The 14777-nt window shown below is 39.3% G+C and overlaps 1 protein-coding gene across 1 annotated transcript; it reads right to left on the minus strand.

The window, feature by feature from the left end:
• Positions 1 to 8178: 8178 nt before the first annotated feature.
• LOC131036763 (disease resistance protein RUN1) lies at positions 8179 to 14386 on the minus strand. The gene is made up of 5 exons (XM_057968747.2): positions 13698 to 14386; positions 12465 to 13593; positions 10170 to 10538; positions 8820 to 10058; positions 8179 to 8728 (listed from the first exon to the last, which is right to left on the minus strand). The coding sequence occupies exons 1-5, from the start codon at positions 14228 to 14230 to the stop codon at positions 8213 to 8215; spliced, it is 3786 nt and encodes a 1261-aa protein (XP_057824730.2). The 5' UTR covers positions 14231 to 14386; the 3' UTR covers positions 8179 to 8212.
• Positions 14387 to 14777: the final 391 nt, after the last annotated feature.

Raw genomic sequence — 14777 nt, forward strand, 5'->3', positions numbered from 1 at the left:
TGACTACTATCTTTCACGATCTCATGCACATAACTGTGGAAGATTATGTCGACGACCTCTTGGGCAAATCAATAGACAGAAATACACATTTGGACATACTTTCAATCGTCTTTGATCGGTTGGAAAAATACAAAATAAGATTAAATTCCAAGAAATGTGTCTTTGGAGTAACCTCCGGGAAGCTCCTAGGATTCATTGTATCAAAAAGAGGAATCGAAGCTCATCCAGCAAAAGTCAAGGCCATCTTGGAGATGCGACCACCAAGAAATATCAGTCAACTTCGGTCTTTACAAGGGAGACTCCAGTCCATACGAAGATTCATAGCGCAACTTGCAGATAAGTGTAATCCTTTTCAGCATCTGCTACATAAAAACATCAAATTCAAATGGGATGATAATTGTCAACAGGCTTTCTAGACACTCAAAGATTATCTTTTAAATCCGCCAATTTTGATGCCACCAGTTCCAGATCAGCCTCTATTACTATACATATCAGCTACTCCAACACCATTAGGGGCACTCTTAGCACAACAAGTTGCTGAGGGCAAAGAAAAGGCAGTATACTATATCAGTCCCACATTGGTGGGATATGAGCTAAACTACACACCAATTGAGCGTGCATGTCTCGTCGTGGTCTTTGTTTCGCAGAAATTACGACATTACATGCTCACTCATAAGACTAAGTTGGTTGCAAAGATAGATCCGTTGAAATACCTTCTCAATAAAACAATGTTTACTGGGCGACTAGCCAAATGGGTAATGATCCTGAGTGAATTCGACATCGAGTATGTGGACAGAAAAGCAATAAAAGAACAAGCTATCGCAGATCAATTAGCAGATGCTCCCATGATCGATGATGTTCCTCTAAATTTAGAATTTCCAGATGAATCCATTTTAACAATGTCACATGTAAAGCCATGGCAACTGAACTTCGATGGCTCATACACACAGCATGGGGCAGGAGCTGACATCCTCTTTATAACTCCTCAAGGGGATTCTATACCAAAATCATACCGCTTATCATTTCATTGCACTAATAATATAGCAGAATATGAGGCATTAACAACTAGATTACGAATTGCAGTTCAGTGGAAGATCCAGGAACTTCGTGTTTTTGGGGACTCTCAACTTGTAATCCGTCAAGCAACTGATGATTACCAAACAAAAGATGAAAAATTAATGCCTTACAAAAAAATGGTGAAAGACCTGAAACAACATTTCACAAAGATAGACTTTGAGCAGATACCAAGAGAGCAGAATCAAGCCGTAGATGCCATGGCTACAATTGCTTCACTGATCGATCTACCTCCGAATGAGACCTGCTATGAGTTCTTGGTGGATAACCTGTTGGTTCCTTCATATGAAATCACTCCTAATGAGATGATATGTGTTGTCGGTCCTGAGTCCCAGTTATATGGTTCCATTTTCACACACCTTCGTGACAATACCCTACCTCCTAATCTCTCCAATCGCACTTTCATTCGCCAATCTTCTCGATACATCATTTTAGCTGATATCCTATACCGACGAGGTTTAGATGGCGCTCTTCTTAGATGTTTAGAAAGCGACGAAGCTCAGATTGCATTACGTGAAGTACATGAAGGGATATGTGGTCCACATGCTAGTGGTCCTACCTTAGCCAAGAAACTCATTAGGACTGGATATTACTGGCCCAATATGGAAAAAGACTCATATCAGTTTGTCAAGAAAAGTAAGCAATGTCAAATTCATGGAGACCTCATCCATGCGCCAGCGCAAGAACTTCAACCAATTGCGTCTCCTTGGCCCTTTTGTCAGTGGGGACTCGATCTCATAGGCAAGATTCACCCTCCTTCTTCCAATGGTCATAAATTCATTATCACTGCCACAGAGTATTTCACAAAATGGATTGAAGCCGTGCCTCTTACACAAGTCACTGGAAAACAGATTGCTACGTTCATCCTCAACTATATCATTTGTCGATACGGTATTCCTGTTTCCATTATCACTGATAACGGGTGTCCCTTCAAAAATCAGGATGTTCATGAACTCTGTGACCGCTTCCATATTTCCCATCATTTCTCCACGCCATATTACCCCCAAGGTAACGGTCAAGTTGAGGCGTCTAATAAAACAATCCTTAAAATCCTAAAAAAGACAGTCGACGACGCTGGCCGTAATTGACATATCCAACTTAATCTTGCGCTTTGGGCATACCGTACAAGTGTCTGCACACCTACATGAGCTACACCCTATTCACTTGTCTACGACACTAAAGCCATCTTGCCTATTGAGGTCAAGCTACCCTCTTTACGAGTCTCTTTGCAAAACATTACCAGTGATGAAGACTATAAGATCTCTCGCTTACAAGAACTTGAACTATTGGATGAACGAAGACAAACTGCTTTTAATCATCTCAAGGCTTACCAACAACGAATGAGTCGCAGCTACAATCACAAGGTCAAGTCTCGCACATTTGTGGTAGGTGATTTGGTTCTCAAAGAAAACCCCAAAAATCAGCAAGACAGAGAGAAGAAGGGCAAGTTCGAACCAAATTGGCTTGGTCCTTACATCATTACAGCAGCATATGGACTCAGGGCATATCAGCTCTCAATTACAGAAGGTGAACATTTGGAGGATCTTATCAACAACATGCACCTTCGTAGGTTTTACACATAGCTCTTCAGAGTATCCTAATTCAAAAATTCAAAAAAATAAAAAAAATAATTATAAAAAAAAAAAAAAAATCGTTACTTGTTGAAAACCTGGCAAACAGGCGCCTTGTGACACAAAAAACATTGAAAAATTGAAAAAAGTAAAGAGAAATAATTTCATCCAACGGTGAAAACCACTTCGGTGGCGCCCTAGGCAAGTACCATGATGAAAACTAGGTCACCAGCGCCATGCGTAGAGACATTGCTCCTCCCTCCAGGATTCACTTTCATCCTTTCACTTTGCACACACTCACAACCTATTCGTTCATAATAAACTTACCCATTCCCATCATGGCTTGTTATTGATCTACCCAAGATTGGTTAGCCATTCATAATAAACCTCCCTTTTCACTCTCTTTCCATCCATAATAAATCAGATCCTATATGTGGCTAAGGCAAATCCTACGTCTAGTGATGGGTGTGGAATTGAGAACATCACATGTTTCGAGGAGTACAGTTTCTTCCAGCTTCCTTCAGTCTATCCGCGCACAATTCGCAATAAAGCAGCATCTACATTGTCAATCCGCAATAAAGTTTCGTCTTCTTCGCAATAAAGTATCAGTTTCATGGATTCAGTCAATTTCAGATGAGACAGCAACAACAATGGGTTTCAACAAAATCAAATCTTTCAACAGACTCAGACAACATTATGGTTCAGTGATATCTATCCTTTCTGTGAAAGCAAACATTGTGACCACAATCAAATAAGACTTATACAAGTGACAAGAGACACTAAACTTGAGGACTTCAGTGGATGTTGGTGTCGAGTCTTGGTTTTCTTTTGATTTTATCTTTTGGTGACATGTCTTTTAGCTTTTCCAGGATGTCTCTGACTAGATATTCTATCTCCAGGATGTCTTTGACTGGAAAGGCGAGGATGGGGTATCGTCACCTATTTGTATTTGCTGTCTATGGATTGTTTTTTAGTAATGCTATGACTTGTCCAAGGATATGAGGACATTGTGAGTCTAGTATGAACTGGGGCATTCCTTGTTTGAGACTGTCTTATCTCCATGCAAACAGGTACAATGCCTCGATTGTCATAACCTATTTTGCCATAATAAAGCTCAATGATGATAACGCACAAGAAGCTCTTTCACTTTCATATCTTCTGTCTTCCATCCCCCTTTCTTGATTGACTTCCATCGTCCTTTTCGAGTCCGTGTAGCCTGTTATCACATGATTGAATATAATGACACACCAAAAATATTTGCATTTCATGTAGTTGCGCCTGCATTACCACATATAAGCATTTCATATATACACATAGATATCACAACTGCATCACATCCTGCACACAACACCTGTTAGCACAATTTACATTTGCATTATCATATTCATCTGCATTCCATACATTCATAATTGCATTTGCATAACATATAAAACATAAAAGAACAAAAATATTGCATTTCATTATGTACATATTTGCATCCATATCATAAGCATCACATAAAACATACATCATTAAACATTTCATCACATAGGTACACATGCATATAGCTGCCGCAAAGATGAATCATCTCAAATATATATATAAAGTGTCATGATACAATGATGTCAAAATCATATGGCTACAATCACCCAAAGGTGTCTACATCATCATACAAAAATGATACAATACTGATACATAGGGAGCCCTCTACGACTATGATGAACTCTCTCCCTCGGAGCCGCCTGGCCTCAACGGAATCTGAGCCCTCAAAGGACCCGCCCCAGGATCATCCCTCCTGTCCCCCCTATCTGGTGGTGGTGGAGGACCCATAACCCCACCGCTGGATGCCTATCGCCTCTGGCTCCCTCCCGTCGTCGTCCCTGTCCGCGATGGCCTACGAAAGCTCCTCGCCCGCTGATCAACTGGCACTGCACCATAATAGAGATTTCGCTAGTAAGCGATCTCCTCCCCTGCCCGCAGGACATAGGCATATCCAGCTCCTATGTCCTCCACCGCCTGCCTCCCAGCCCTCAGTGTTGTCTCGACCTTTGTGTAGCGTTGTATAGCCTGGTCTCGCTCCCGCTCAGTATCTCTGAGCCGCCTCTCGAGTCTATCGCTCTCCCTCTCCAAGTCCTGAATCTCATCTGCCTGTCCCTGACAGATCTCCCTCAGCTCAATCAGCTCATCCTCCTCCGCCTCGACCCCCTGTCCCTCTGCCTGTGGCTCCCCCTGTACGGGTGCCTGTCCCTGTGCCTATGCCTGTACTGGTGGTTGTACCTGTACCTGTACCTATACCTGCCTCTGTCCCTGTCCCTACACCTGTCTGGGACCCTGTGCTGCTGACACCTGTAGCGGTAATCCACCGCGACCCCTCACAATCCGCACCTGTCTGTCCTTTCCACCCTCCCTCCGCGGCGCCACCCTCCTCTCTCCAACTGCACCAAGCCTCCTCCGTCGGCCTCTCCCCCCATCATCTCCATCATCATCACCATCCCCACCACCATCTCCATCTAGCGGCTCTCCTGGATCTGTCAAGAGTGGGAATGGATGCTCGATCCAATATGCTGTGTACTCTGCATCCATGCCGACATCCTCAATCTTTGGCCATATATCCCAGGGTAGGGGCATCATCTCCACTAGCTGTGTAATAGCCTGATCATATGATAGCAATGGCCCAAACTGCGCCTGATCCCTGACCGTCCGCACATACATGCCTGAACCCCGTGGCATCCGCTGGATCCTGCTGAATTGCCTGCCCACCCTGTCAACTAGCTGCCTCTCTAGTACATAGGGCGTCCGCCCAATCAAATACTTGCTCCGGAAGGTGTAGGGTAGATCTACTGCATCATCCTCCCACTGCTCGCATCCCAAGTACGGCCTCCATATAACCATATCAATCTCATCTATCGCCCGTCGCCAGTACTCCAACCTGCCAATCCGTGGCTGCGAGGTGATCATATCATACAAATGCATGAAACTGCGTCCATGAATGTATAGGTCGTGTCACCAGTAGATGCTCATAGGCCCACACCTGTAACAATGTGACCCCGCAACCCAATCCCACTGATCCATGGTACACAAACTAATGAAGCTCATAATATAGGTGTGTCAGCACGCACGATCCCCAGGCATATCTGGTGTGTTGTGTCACCAGTGTTTCCAATGTGCTCCCCCAGCCCATAACCAACCCTTGTGTCACTCTATCCGGACACAAAAACTCACTGATCGCTCCTCCTACCACTGCCGGTAGTGCCAATCCTGTATGTGTCATGGTATCCCATGCCACATGCCCTGCCCTCATTTCCAGTCCTAGATCCCGGAACACTCGTCACAGGGCATCCTTGTCTCCATCTCGATCGTAGGGTATCAGCTCCCCATCGATCGGTATCCTTAAAATCCGGTATACATCTTCCAGGGTGACTGTCATCTCCCCCATCGGCAAATGGAATGTGCACGTCTCAGAGTGCCACCTCTCAGCTAATGCAGTCAGCAATCCCATGTTCACCCGAAACTCAAGCACATACAGAATATGGTGCAATCCCATAGCCTCAATAGCAGCTCTATCCTCGAATGTCAACTCAGGTCGCAACCTCTGAGTCGATGAGAATCTCTTTCGTGACTCCAGCATAAGCAAATACTCCTGCAGTCAAGCAAATCAATCATGTCAGTCATAGTGGCATTCACTGTTCATCACAAAATGCTATTTTTTATCTAGGTGCATATGGTACTCTATCCTAGTAACACTCACTGTTCGTCACAAAATGTTGCTTCTATCCTAGTGACACTCACTGTTCATCACAAAGTGTTGCTTCTATCCTAGTGACACTCACTGTTCATCACAAAGTGTTGCTTCTATCCTAGTGGTACTCCCTGTTTATCACAAAGTACTACGTGTTTTGCACTCCCTGTTCATCACAAAGTGCTGTTCACATTTGCACTCACTGTTCATCACAAAGTGCTGCTCATATTTTAGTACTCCATGTTCATCACAAAGTGCTATATCTTGGTACTGCGATCGAATCTATAAACAAATGTCATCGCTGCTGACTGCTGCTACTCTATTTTCGCTTTGCACTCTGCTCTCGTGGATGTGTGGATGACAATGAGGATGTATTTTCCCTCATGGTCTATTTTATAAACTACCCTAGCCCTAGCCCTTGTCTCCCGAGTCAGTCTTCTTTATCCCGTGACTCTGTCACTTTATATGGTCAGTCCATTCTATCCCGTCTTTCTTATCGAGAGATTGTTTGCAATCTTTTCAGACATTTTCATCCAACCTCTTGAGGGGGCATATCATTCCCATCTTGGGGCAACTCTGTATCAGTTCATCTTATCTTTTTTGAAACAACGTGACAAGCCGCATTGTCTCAAAGATGGGCAAAATGTAGACATCCAAAATTGTCCAGTCTAATTAAATAAATAAATATTATCTAAGCTTAAATAAATAAATATTATCTAAGCTTAATTTTTCTATTAATTATTTATTTAATTAATTAATTCATTTATCCTCTTCTAGCTTTATTTCTCATTTAAATAACCTTTATTTATTTAAATTATCATTTTCCTAAATTAAATAAATATCTTATTTATTTAATTGATCTCTCCTATTAATTAAATGAATCTTTATTTATTTAATTAATTCATTAATCTTTTCTACCCATGACACATGACATTCATCTTTTAATTCATACACTACCTACCCTCTCATTATTTTATTATTTCTTTTACCTACCCTCTAATCATAGCCGACCTCCTTTTACACCTCTCAATCTTATCCCTCCATTTCATATTGCGTCTTCTATATAAGGAGATGTTTCCTTCACTATCAAACCTAATTACTTGATCAATTTGACTACTTGGCATATGCGATCCTACTTGCAACCACATTCCGTTCTTTGTTGAGCTCATGTGCACATAAAATCTGAAAGCAAATATATCAAGCAAGATCAATGGAGATAGAAAGAATGGAGATCCAAACCCTATTGGACATGTGATGGTATAATCTTTGTGATTTCATTTGATTTGCATTATCTTAAGTAATCTTTATATGTTATGATAGATCTTTGTTGTTGTTAGGCTAAAATTTTGTGGTTGAATTCATTTAGCCTTTCAATATCGTTATTATTGTTATCCATTTTCACCATATACAGTAATATATTTGTTTTCATATTTAAAATACTCTATATACTATGATATAATAAAATATTTCACTAAACAATGATGAAACAAACACCTTAGATATCATATTTCAAGTATGTATGCCCTCATATTTGAATCATCTACCTTCCAATATCATATTTATACAAATTAAATTTATACTCAACAATACAGTGTCAAGAAACCCTCCTTACCATAAGTAACAAATCTTTACTACTGATCCAATTAGAAAAAAAATTAAAAATATTATTCTTATTTATCACAAATAAAATTAAATATTTTTTTTTCATTTTAAAAATAGAACATAAAACTATTATATATAATTTAAAAAATTTAAAACAATATTTTTTAATTTTTTAATTTAAAATCTTTAAGTTTTATTTTTATGACTTGTGAATACTAGCAAAGAAAAGGTATATATATATATAAAGCTAGAGTGCTTGTTTGGAGTACGCATAGGTGAAGAGCTTTTCCCAAATATCTTTAATTTTCCTTTCTTCTCCATCTTGCAGGAGTACCAACCAGCCCTTGTTCCTTTCAAAAGGCAGGTTGACATACACACCCATATCATCTTCTACTTTAATTATCTTCAAGTCTTGAACGAAGGAGGATTCTCTTGTAAAAACACAGAGAATTATCCACTGGCATTCGCTCTCAAACTTGACAATTACCTTGTACTCTTGCATGGAATATTTAATGCCCAATCTTATGATGTCCTGGTACAGATGAGGATTATGTTTCTCTGCTGAGCTTTCACACAAGAAGACTAGCATAACTGCAGCGCAAGATCTCACCTTTTCTACTCCAAGTTTGCACACCCACAAACTTGGAAACTCAAATACAGAGTCTGGAAACATGAAAGAAGATAGAATTGAGCTCACTTCTCTTTCATCACCACCCACTGTCTTCATATTCAAAGTGATACTGGATACCTTTGAGGGCAATCTCTGAAATAGATAAGAATATCATTTAAAAATCTGTCTGTGTTGATATACCAAATGAGAATTCATGTAATTGTATGGCTTGGAAACAAATTACCTTTAAACAGTTAATGCCTTTCCAAACGCCACTATGACAGGCTGCAATTTGTATGTCTTTAAGCAGTGAGAGACACTCCAGTCCTTCCATCTTTGTGACCACACAACACCCATCTGCTACAAGACTTTCCAAGGAAGTGAGTTGTGAGAGATCCTCAAGCTCGTGCAAATCCAAACATCCACACAGATTGAGGTATCGAAGCTTTGTTAAATTAGAAAGCCCCGATATCTTTTTCAGTCTATCACACAGGTACAGCCTTAGACTCACCAATGCTATTGGCAGCCCTTTAACCTCCTCTAAATTTACACACCCTACAACTTCAAGAGTTTCAAGGTTTGGGCACGCGTTTTTACTAATGAATAACTTCATTAGTGCGTTTGTGTAACTCAAATTTATGAATTTAAGTCTCGACATGGCTTGGAGAGAAGGGAATGAATATGGTTTACTGGACAAACCTGCATTAGTTTCTTCATCTCCCGTCGAAAGTATGACATCCCCAACTGGGCTACTATGAACAGACAATTTCACAAGATTACTCAGATGTACAAGTCCCTGGGGTAAAAGTTGTATGCCAGTAGTGTTTAAAGTTAAGTATTGCAAATTTTTCAGTTGTCCAATGGACTCCGGTATGCAGCTGAGCTTTAGGCAACCACTCAGAGACAATGACTTTAACAGGGTAAGCTTCTCCAGGGAAGTGGGTAATGATGTAAACGTTGCGTTTTCCACTTCTACAACTTTTAAATTGCCTAGTTCTCCAATGTCTACGGGTAACTCTCTCAGAGTTGGGCAACGCACGTAGAGATTTGTGAGAAAGCTTTGAGATGTAATGTGGGTAGGTAAGCTCTCCACTCTGACGGATGTATAGTCTAAATAATCAAGCGTCCTGATATTTCTCAGAATATCTGAGGAGACCATCAAGCAGTTACAATATAACAAGGACATGTATTGGAGCTGTATTAATTGGTTAAAGGAATCTGGGAGAGCTTTCAAATTACGACAATTAGTCAAGTCAAGGTGTATTAGGTTTGTTAAATTGCCAAAGCCATGGGGAAGCGATTGTAATTCGAAGCAGTAACCTAGATCGAGGTGAGTCAGGGATTTCAACTTACACAACTCATCTGGTAAAGTTTCCATTAATCCTGCACGCAGAACTATCTTTTCCAAATGCTTGAGAAGTCCTATTGATTCGGGCAAATTCTTGAGGTGGTGTATAGAAAGCTGGCGCAGCTGTGTGGGAGCCTGCAAGCACAAGTTTTCTCATCGGATAATTAAGAAGAAAGCTTGAGTAAGTTCTGTTACAGCATTAAGAAAGCTCGAGTAAGTTCTGTTACAGCATTATAAGCTCTGTACCTGTTTATGACTCTGCCACAAAGTGTCAAGCTGACAGGATCCTTTTAAAAGCTCCAAAACTCTCAACTTTTGCATGGAGAAGTGGGAAGGAATGCTTGTGTAGGGACAATCATCCCACCGAAGCCATAGCAATTCTCTTGAGAAATCGCTGAATTCTGTGATAACAGAATCACCTTGGGCTGCAAGCAGCCTTAATGCGCTTCCTACAACCTGAACAGGGTAGCCTCTCAGCATAGTTGAAACACCACAAATCTCCAATACCTGCAACCAGCATGCCTTCCATGTCGACAATGGCGCTGCCGTTCTTTCGCTCGCATATAAATCTGGAGTGGGAGATGTACAAATTCCTCGGACCTCCATGATTTGTCCCTACAATTCCGATAGAGAAAAGATGAGAAACAATTAATTTAACACTAAAGAGCTTCTAGGAAAATGTTGAGTATTATCTTTAGAAAGTTACAAATAAGTCAATTTAAGAAATGTGTTATTATAGAGTTCTTCAAGGAAAATGTTGAGTATTATTTTAGAAAGTTACAAATAAGTCAATTTCAGAAATGTTGGTGTTATTATAGTTCTCATTGTTATATTGTGTTGGAATAAAGAGTGGAAAAACCAACTTATTAAAGATTATATATAAATCAATTAAGGATGGATTGATGTATCTAATTAAAAAAATATTAGAAATATGTTTAAAATATTGTACAAGCATAAATATTTACTTAAATTTTTTTTTATCAATTAAATAAGATTTAAATGTTTGAATTGTGTGACATGATTGTTTGTTATAACTCAAAATAGGTCATTGTCTTGTTATATGTTATAAGTGAAGCATGCATGTTGATACTAGATACCATTTCATTAAAGCATCAATAAATAATGGAGAAATATAGTTGGAGTTATGTAGATCAAAGATTGCATGGAAAACATATTCATAAAGGTATCAACAAAGGAGAAATTTGAACATCTAAGACAAATTTTGGGATGTTTAAGTAGGTAGTGGTAGAAATTAGTTGGGATGTTGAAATAAACTATTAAGTTCTCCCACCACCAATTAAATAATTATCACAATAATTAAAAAAAATGGATAAAAAAGATTGAGTTGTTTGGATGTCTAAATTAATGAGAGGAGATCACATTTGATCATTCTATTTGAAAAAGATTACCTAGATTTTTTGATATGAGGTAGCTTACAATATTACGCATTCATGATTGGTCTAAGCTCAATTTTTTTATTAGCTATGAAGATATGAAAAACTACAATCAACAATAAGAAATAATTACCTATAGTATATATTACTCAGTAAAAATAATCTATTGGCTATACCTACTATTTTCACAATTTGACCATTTTAGTCAACCTTGTCTTAGTTCATTTTACCACAATTTTCTCTCTTGCCACAAGAAAATTCCATTATAGAATGTAAACCATGCAAGGATATATATCATCCATTGTAGAGGCGTGAGATTTGTAGTTGGAGCACTTATTATATATGAAACAAGCAGCAACAATTTTACTATTAAAAGAGGATGTTAGCTATAAAATGTGTTTAGGGTTCATTGCATAGAGAAAAGTTGTAATATTGATCATAGAGATCATTAAATTAAAAAAGTTGCAGTATCAATCAAAGGGATCATTGTTAAACTTTAATGTTGTAGTTTTGATTGTAAAGATTATCACAAAGTCTATGAAGTTTTAAATTGCAAAAAATATTGAAAGTAGTAAACAATTAAAATTGAGTAGCATTGATTTTAGAGATCATTGTTAAATCTAAAAAATTGTAGTGTTGATCATATAAATTATTGCTAAATTTTACATGAAGTTTTTGGTCACAAAGAGAATTGCAAATTATAAATAATATGTGGAGTAAAATCATTAGAAAGTTGAATGGTAACAACAACTTTGAAGATTCTTTAGATCACAAGTATTTTTCTCTTGTTAGACTTCACCTATTATATTGATAGAACTACAAAAGACGTCTTGTTATAGATAATGATGAGTAAAAGAAAAGAAAGACTTGCAAGTATTATAATTGTTCTCGTCTTTTTGAGGGACAATGCTTCAAAAGAGAAAAAGAAAAATTATGAACTAAGGTAATGAAAGGTATTCAAAACAAGGTTAATCTTATAACTAAATTGACAAGCACAAAGCAAGATCGATAATTAGAAGCTACAAACATAATCAAAGTGTTCAACAATTTAAAATTTCATGCATAAGATTTAATTTATAGAAGGCACATCTATTTAAAGATTTTTAGATCCATAAATAGATAAATTTTAAAGTATACATATACTTACAAGCTGGCAGCGGGACAAGTGCGTGCGAATATCCTCCGGACGCCAGAGGCGACTGGGCTGGGTTTGATTATCTATAACACTTCTCCCCATGTCTCTGAGGTGATCATGCATACGGACAACCAGGCGGTCCTCTCCCTTATTCTCATACCCTTGATTTTCATGAACAAATTCGATAAGGCATTTTTGCTCAAGGCTCTCGAGACTCTGCAAACTACTCCACCCTGATCCATCCCATATTTTCATAAGCATATTTTTCTCTTCTCCCGCAAAAAACCAAGCAATGTCGAGGAATATCTCCTTCTCCTCTCTGTCAAGGACATCGTAGCTGAGCTTAAGTATATCTATTATATCCTTATCTAAAATATGCTTGCCAATTTTCTCCAGAGTTCCATTCCAAAAGGCAATGTTCTTTTTATGGAGAAATGATCCAATGACCTTCAGGGAAAGTGGTAAACCAGAGCATGCAATAAAAAAACTTTCGACAAGAGCTTCGAATCCCTGTTGCGGATAAGGCAATAGAAAAGCGTGCCAGCAGAAGAGCTCTCTGGCATGCGACTCTCCCATTCCTTTTACCTCATGAAATAACACAACTCCGCAGCTTGTGAGAACACCCTTGTCCCTAGATGTCACAATCACCAAACTCCTCGCTCCAATCACTTCCTTCACTAGCAAGGCATCCATTTGTTCCACCTTGTCTACATCATCTAACACCATTAAAATCTCATGATTTTGCAGACGATCTCTGAGAATTTCCTTCCCTTGGCTGGTATTATCGATCTTGAAATCATAATGCAAAAGTCTCTGAAGAAGCTTACACTGTAAAGATGCCAAGCCATTTTTGGCTGCCTCCAGTCTGACATCTGACAAAAAGCAACAGCGCCCTTTGTATGCCCAGCTCCTTTCGTTGTATATCTTCTTAGCGAGAGTGGTCTTGCCAGATCCTCCCATTCCAACGATACCCACAACTTTTTCATAACTGCTCTGCTCCTGATCTGACTTCGATATTGTGTTTTGGAAAGCTTGAAGGGCATCCTCCAGTCCAACGGGGTGTTTAGCCACCTCCAACACTTCTCCTTTTGTTTCTTCTACCACTCTGTCCACTATACTCCTCAACAGCACATCCTTATCACTAGAACAAAACCCAATTACAGAAAATAAATTAAAAAACAATCCGACATGTTTTAGGTATTCTACAGCTTTCCAAAACCTAAAATTGGGCAAAAATGTTCTTACTCTTTGCTTGTGTCGAACACCAAGCCCGAAATAAAGGAAACCCTGTGGAGATCATCTTTCCATTTCTCAACAATGCGGAGATCAATTCTGTTCTTGCTCTTGAAATCTTTGAATGCCTGTGCATAAGGCCCAGAATTGATGTATCGAGCGTGAAAGGGCTGCACGTCATAGAAGACAGGAATGATTTTAGCCCCAGTTTTAAGCATGAAAGAGAGCTCCGCCAAACACCACGGCGACTCCGCATATCTTGGGGAGAAAATTGCTACGTGGATTTTGCATGTGGCGAGAGCATGCTGTATGGCCGCCGGTAAGAAATCTCCTGTCTGCAATTCTTTCTGATCCAAAAACACCCGCAGATTGAAGGCACTGAGATGGCGATACAGTGCATCCGCCAGAGTCTTCTTAACGTCTGGTCCCCTGTGATTTATAAACACCTCGTAGGACGAATACTCTGAGGGTTGCCCATACTCGGACTGAGGTGAAAGAGAGTCAGGTGCAATGCCCTCAAAAGCATTTTCATTCTGTGAACCCATGAATTCCTTCTGATCATGTCCTTAATCCAGAGGCCTGAGGAGAGCCGAAAAGGTCATCATAACACCACCTGCTTGAGCTGGAAAGTCCAGCTTCGGTACACCCCCATGCGAAAGCGGGAATTCTATGGGCGAATGATACGGCTTAGTGTGTGGTCTAAAGTTGAATACTGTACTATTGCTCAGTGGAATCAATTTTCGTGGAGTACGGGTCCCATTGAAAAAAAAATATCCTGAGAATAATTGAAAATATCGTGGAAAAAGTTTCTTGTGTGGAATTATTTTGCTATTAGGTAGGGGAAGCCTACCACTAGCTGTTCTCAGACTTTGATGAATTTTTTATTATTATTATTTTTACAAGTATATATAATGCTAGAGGCAGGAATTATCAAGCATAGCTAAACTGCTTTCTCGTTAGTCATGTTGAGGGTGTGTGAGAAGGATCAAACTCGGTGCATGTGTCTTGACTACAAAGTGTTCAACATCTACATCATAAAAGATAAGTTTTCAATTTGATGATTTACTAGATAAATTGAATGGAGCTTTATTT

The sequence above is a fragment of the Cryptomeria japonica genome, chromosome 3, assembly GCF_030272615.1.
Source record: "Cryptomeria japonica chromosome 3, Sugi_1.0, whole genome shotgun sequence".
NCBI classification, from domain to species: domain Eukaryota; kingdom Viridiplantae; phylum Streptophyta; class Pinopsida; order Cupressales; family Cupressaceae; genus Cryptomeria; species Cryptomeria japonica.

Coding starts and splice junctions, on each gene's coding strand:
- LOC131036763 (XM_057968747.2), bottom strand. CDS start 14,230: ATGGGTTCACAGAATGAAAATGCTTTTGAGGGCATTGCACCTGACTCT. Junction 10,059..10,169: donor TGTGGCAGAGTCATAAACAG/GTACAGAGCTTA, acceptor TTGTGCTTGCAG/GCTCCCACACAGCTGCGCCA. Junction 8,729..8,819: donor AAGGCATTAACTGTTTAAAG/GTAATTTGTTTC, acceptor TATCTATTTCAG/AGATTGCCCTCAAAGGTATC.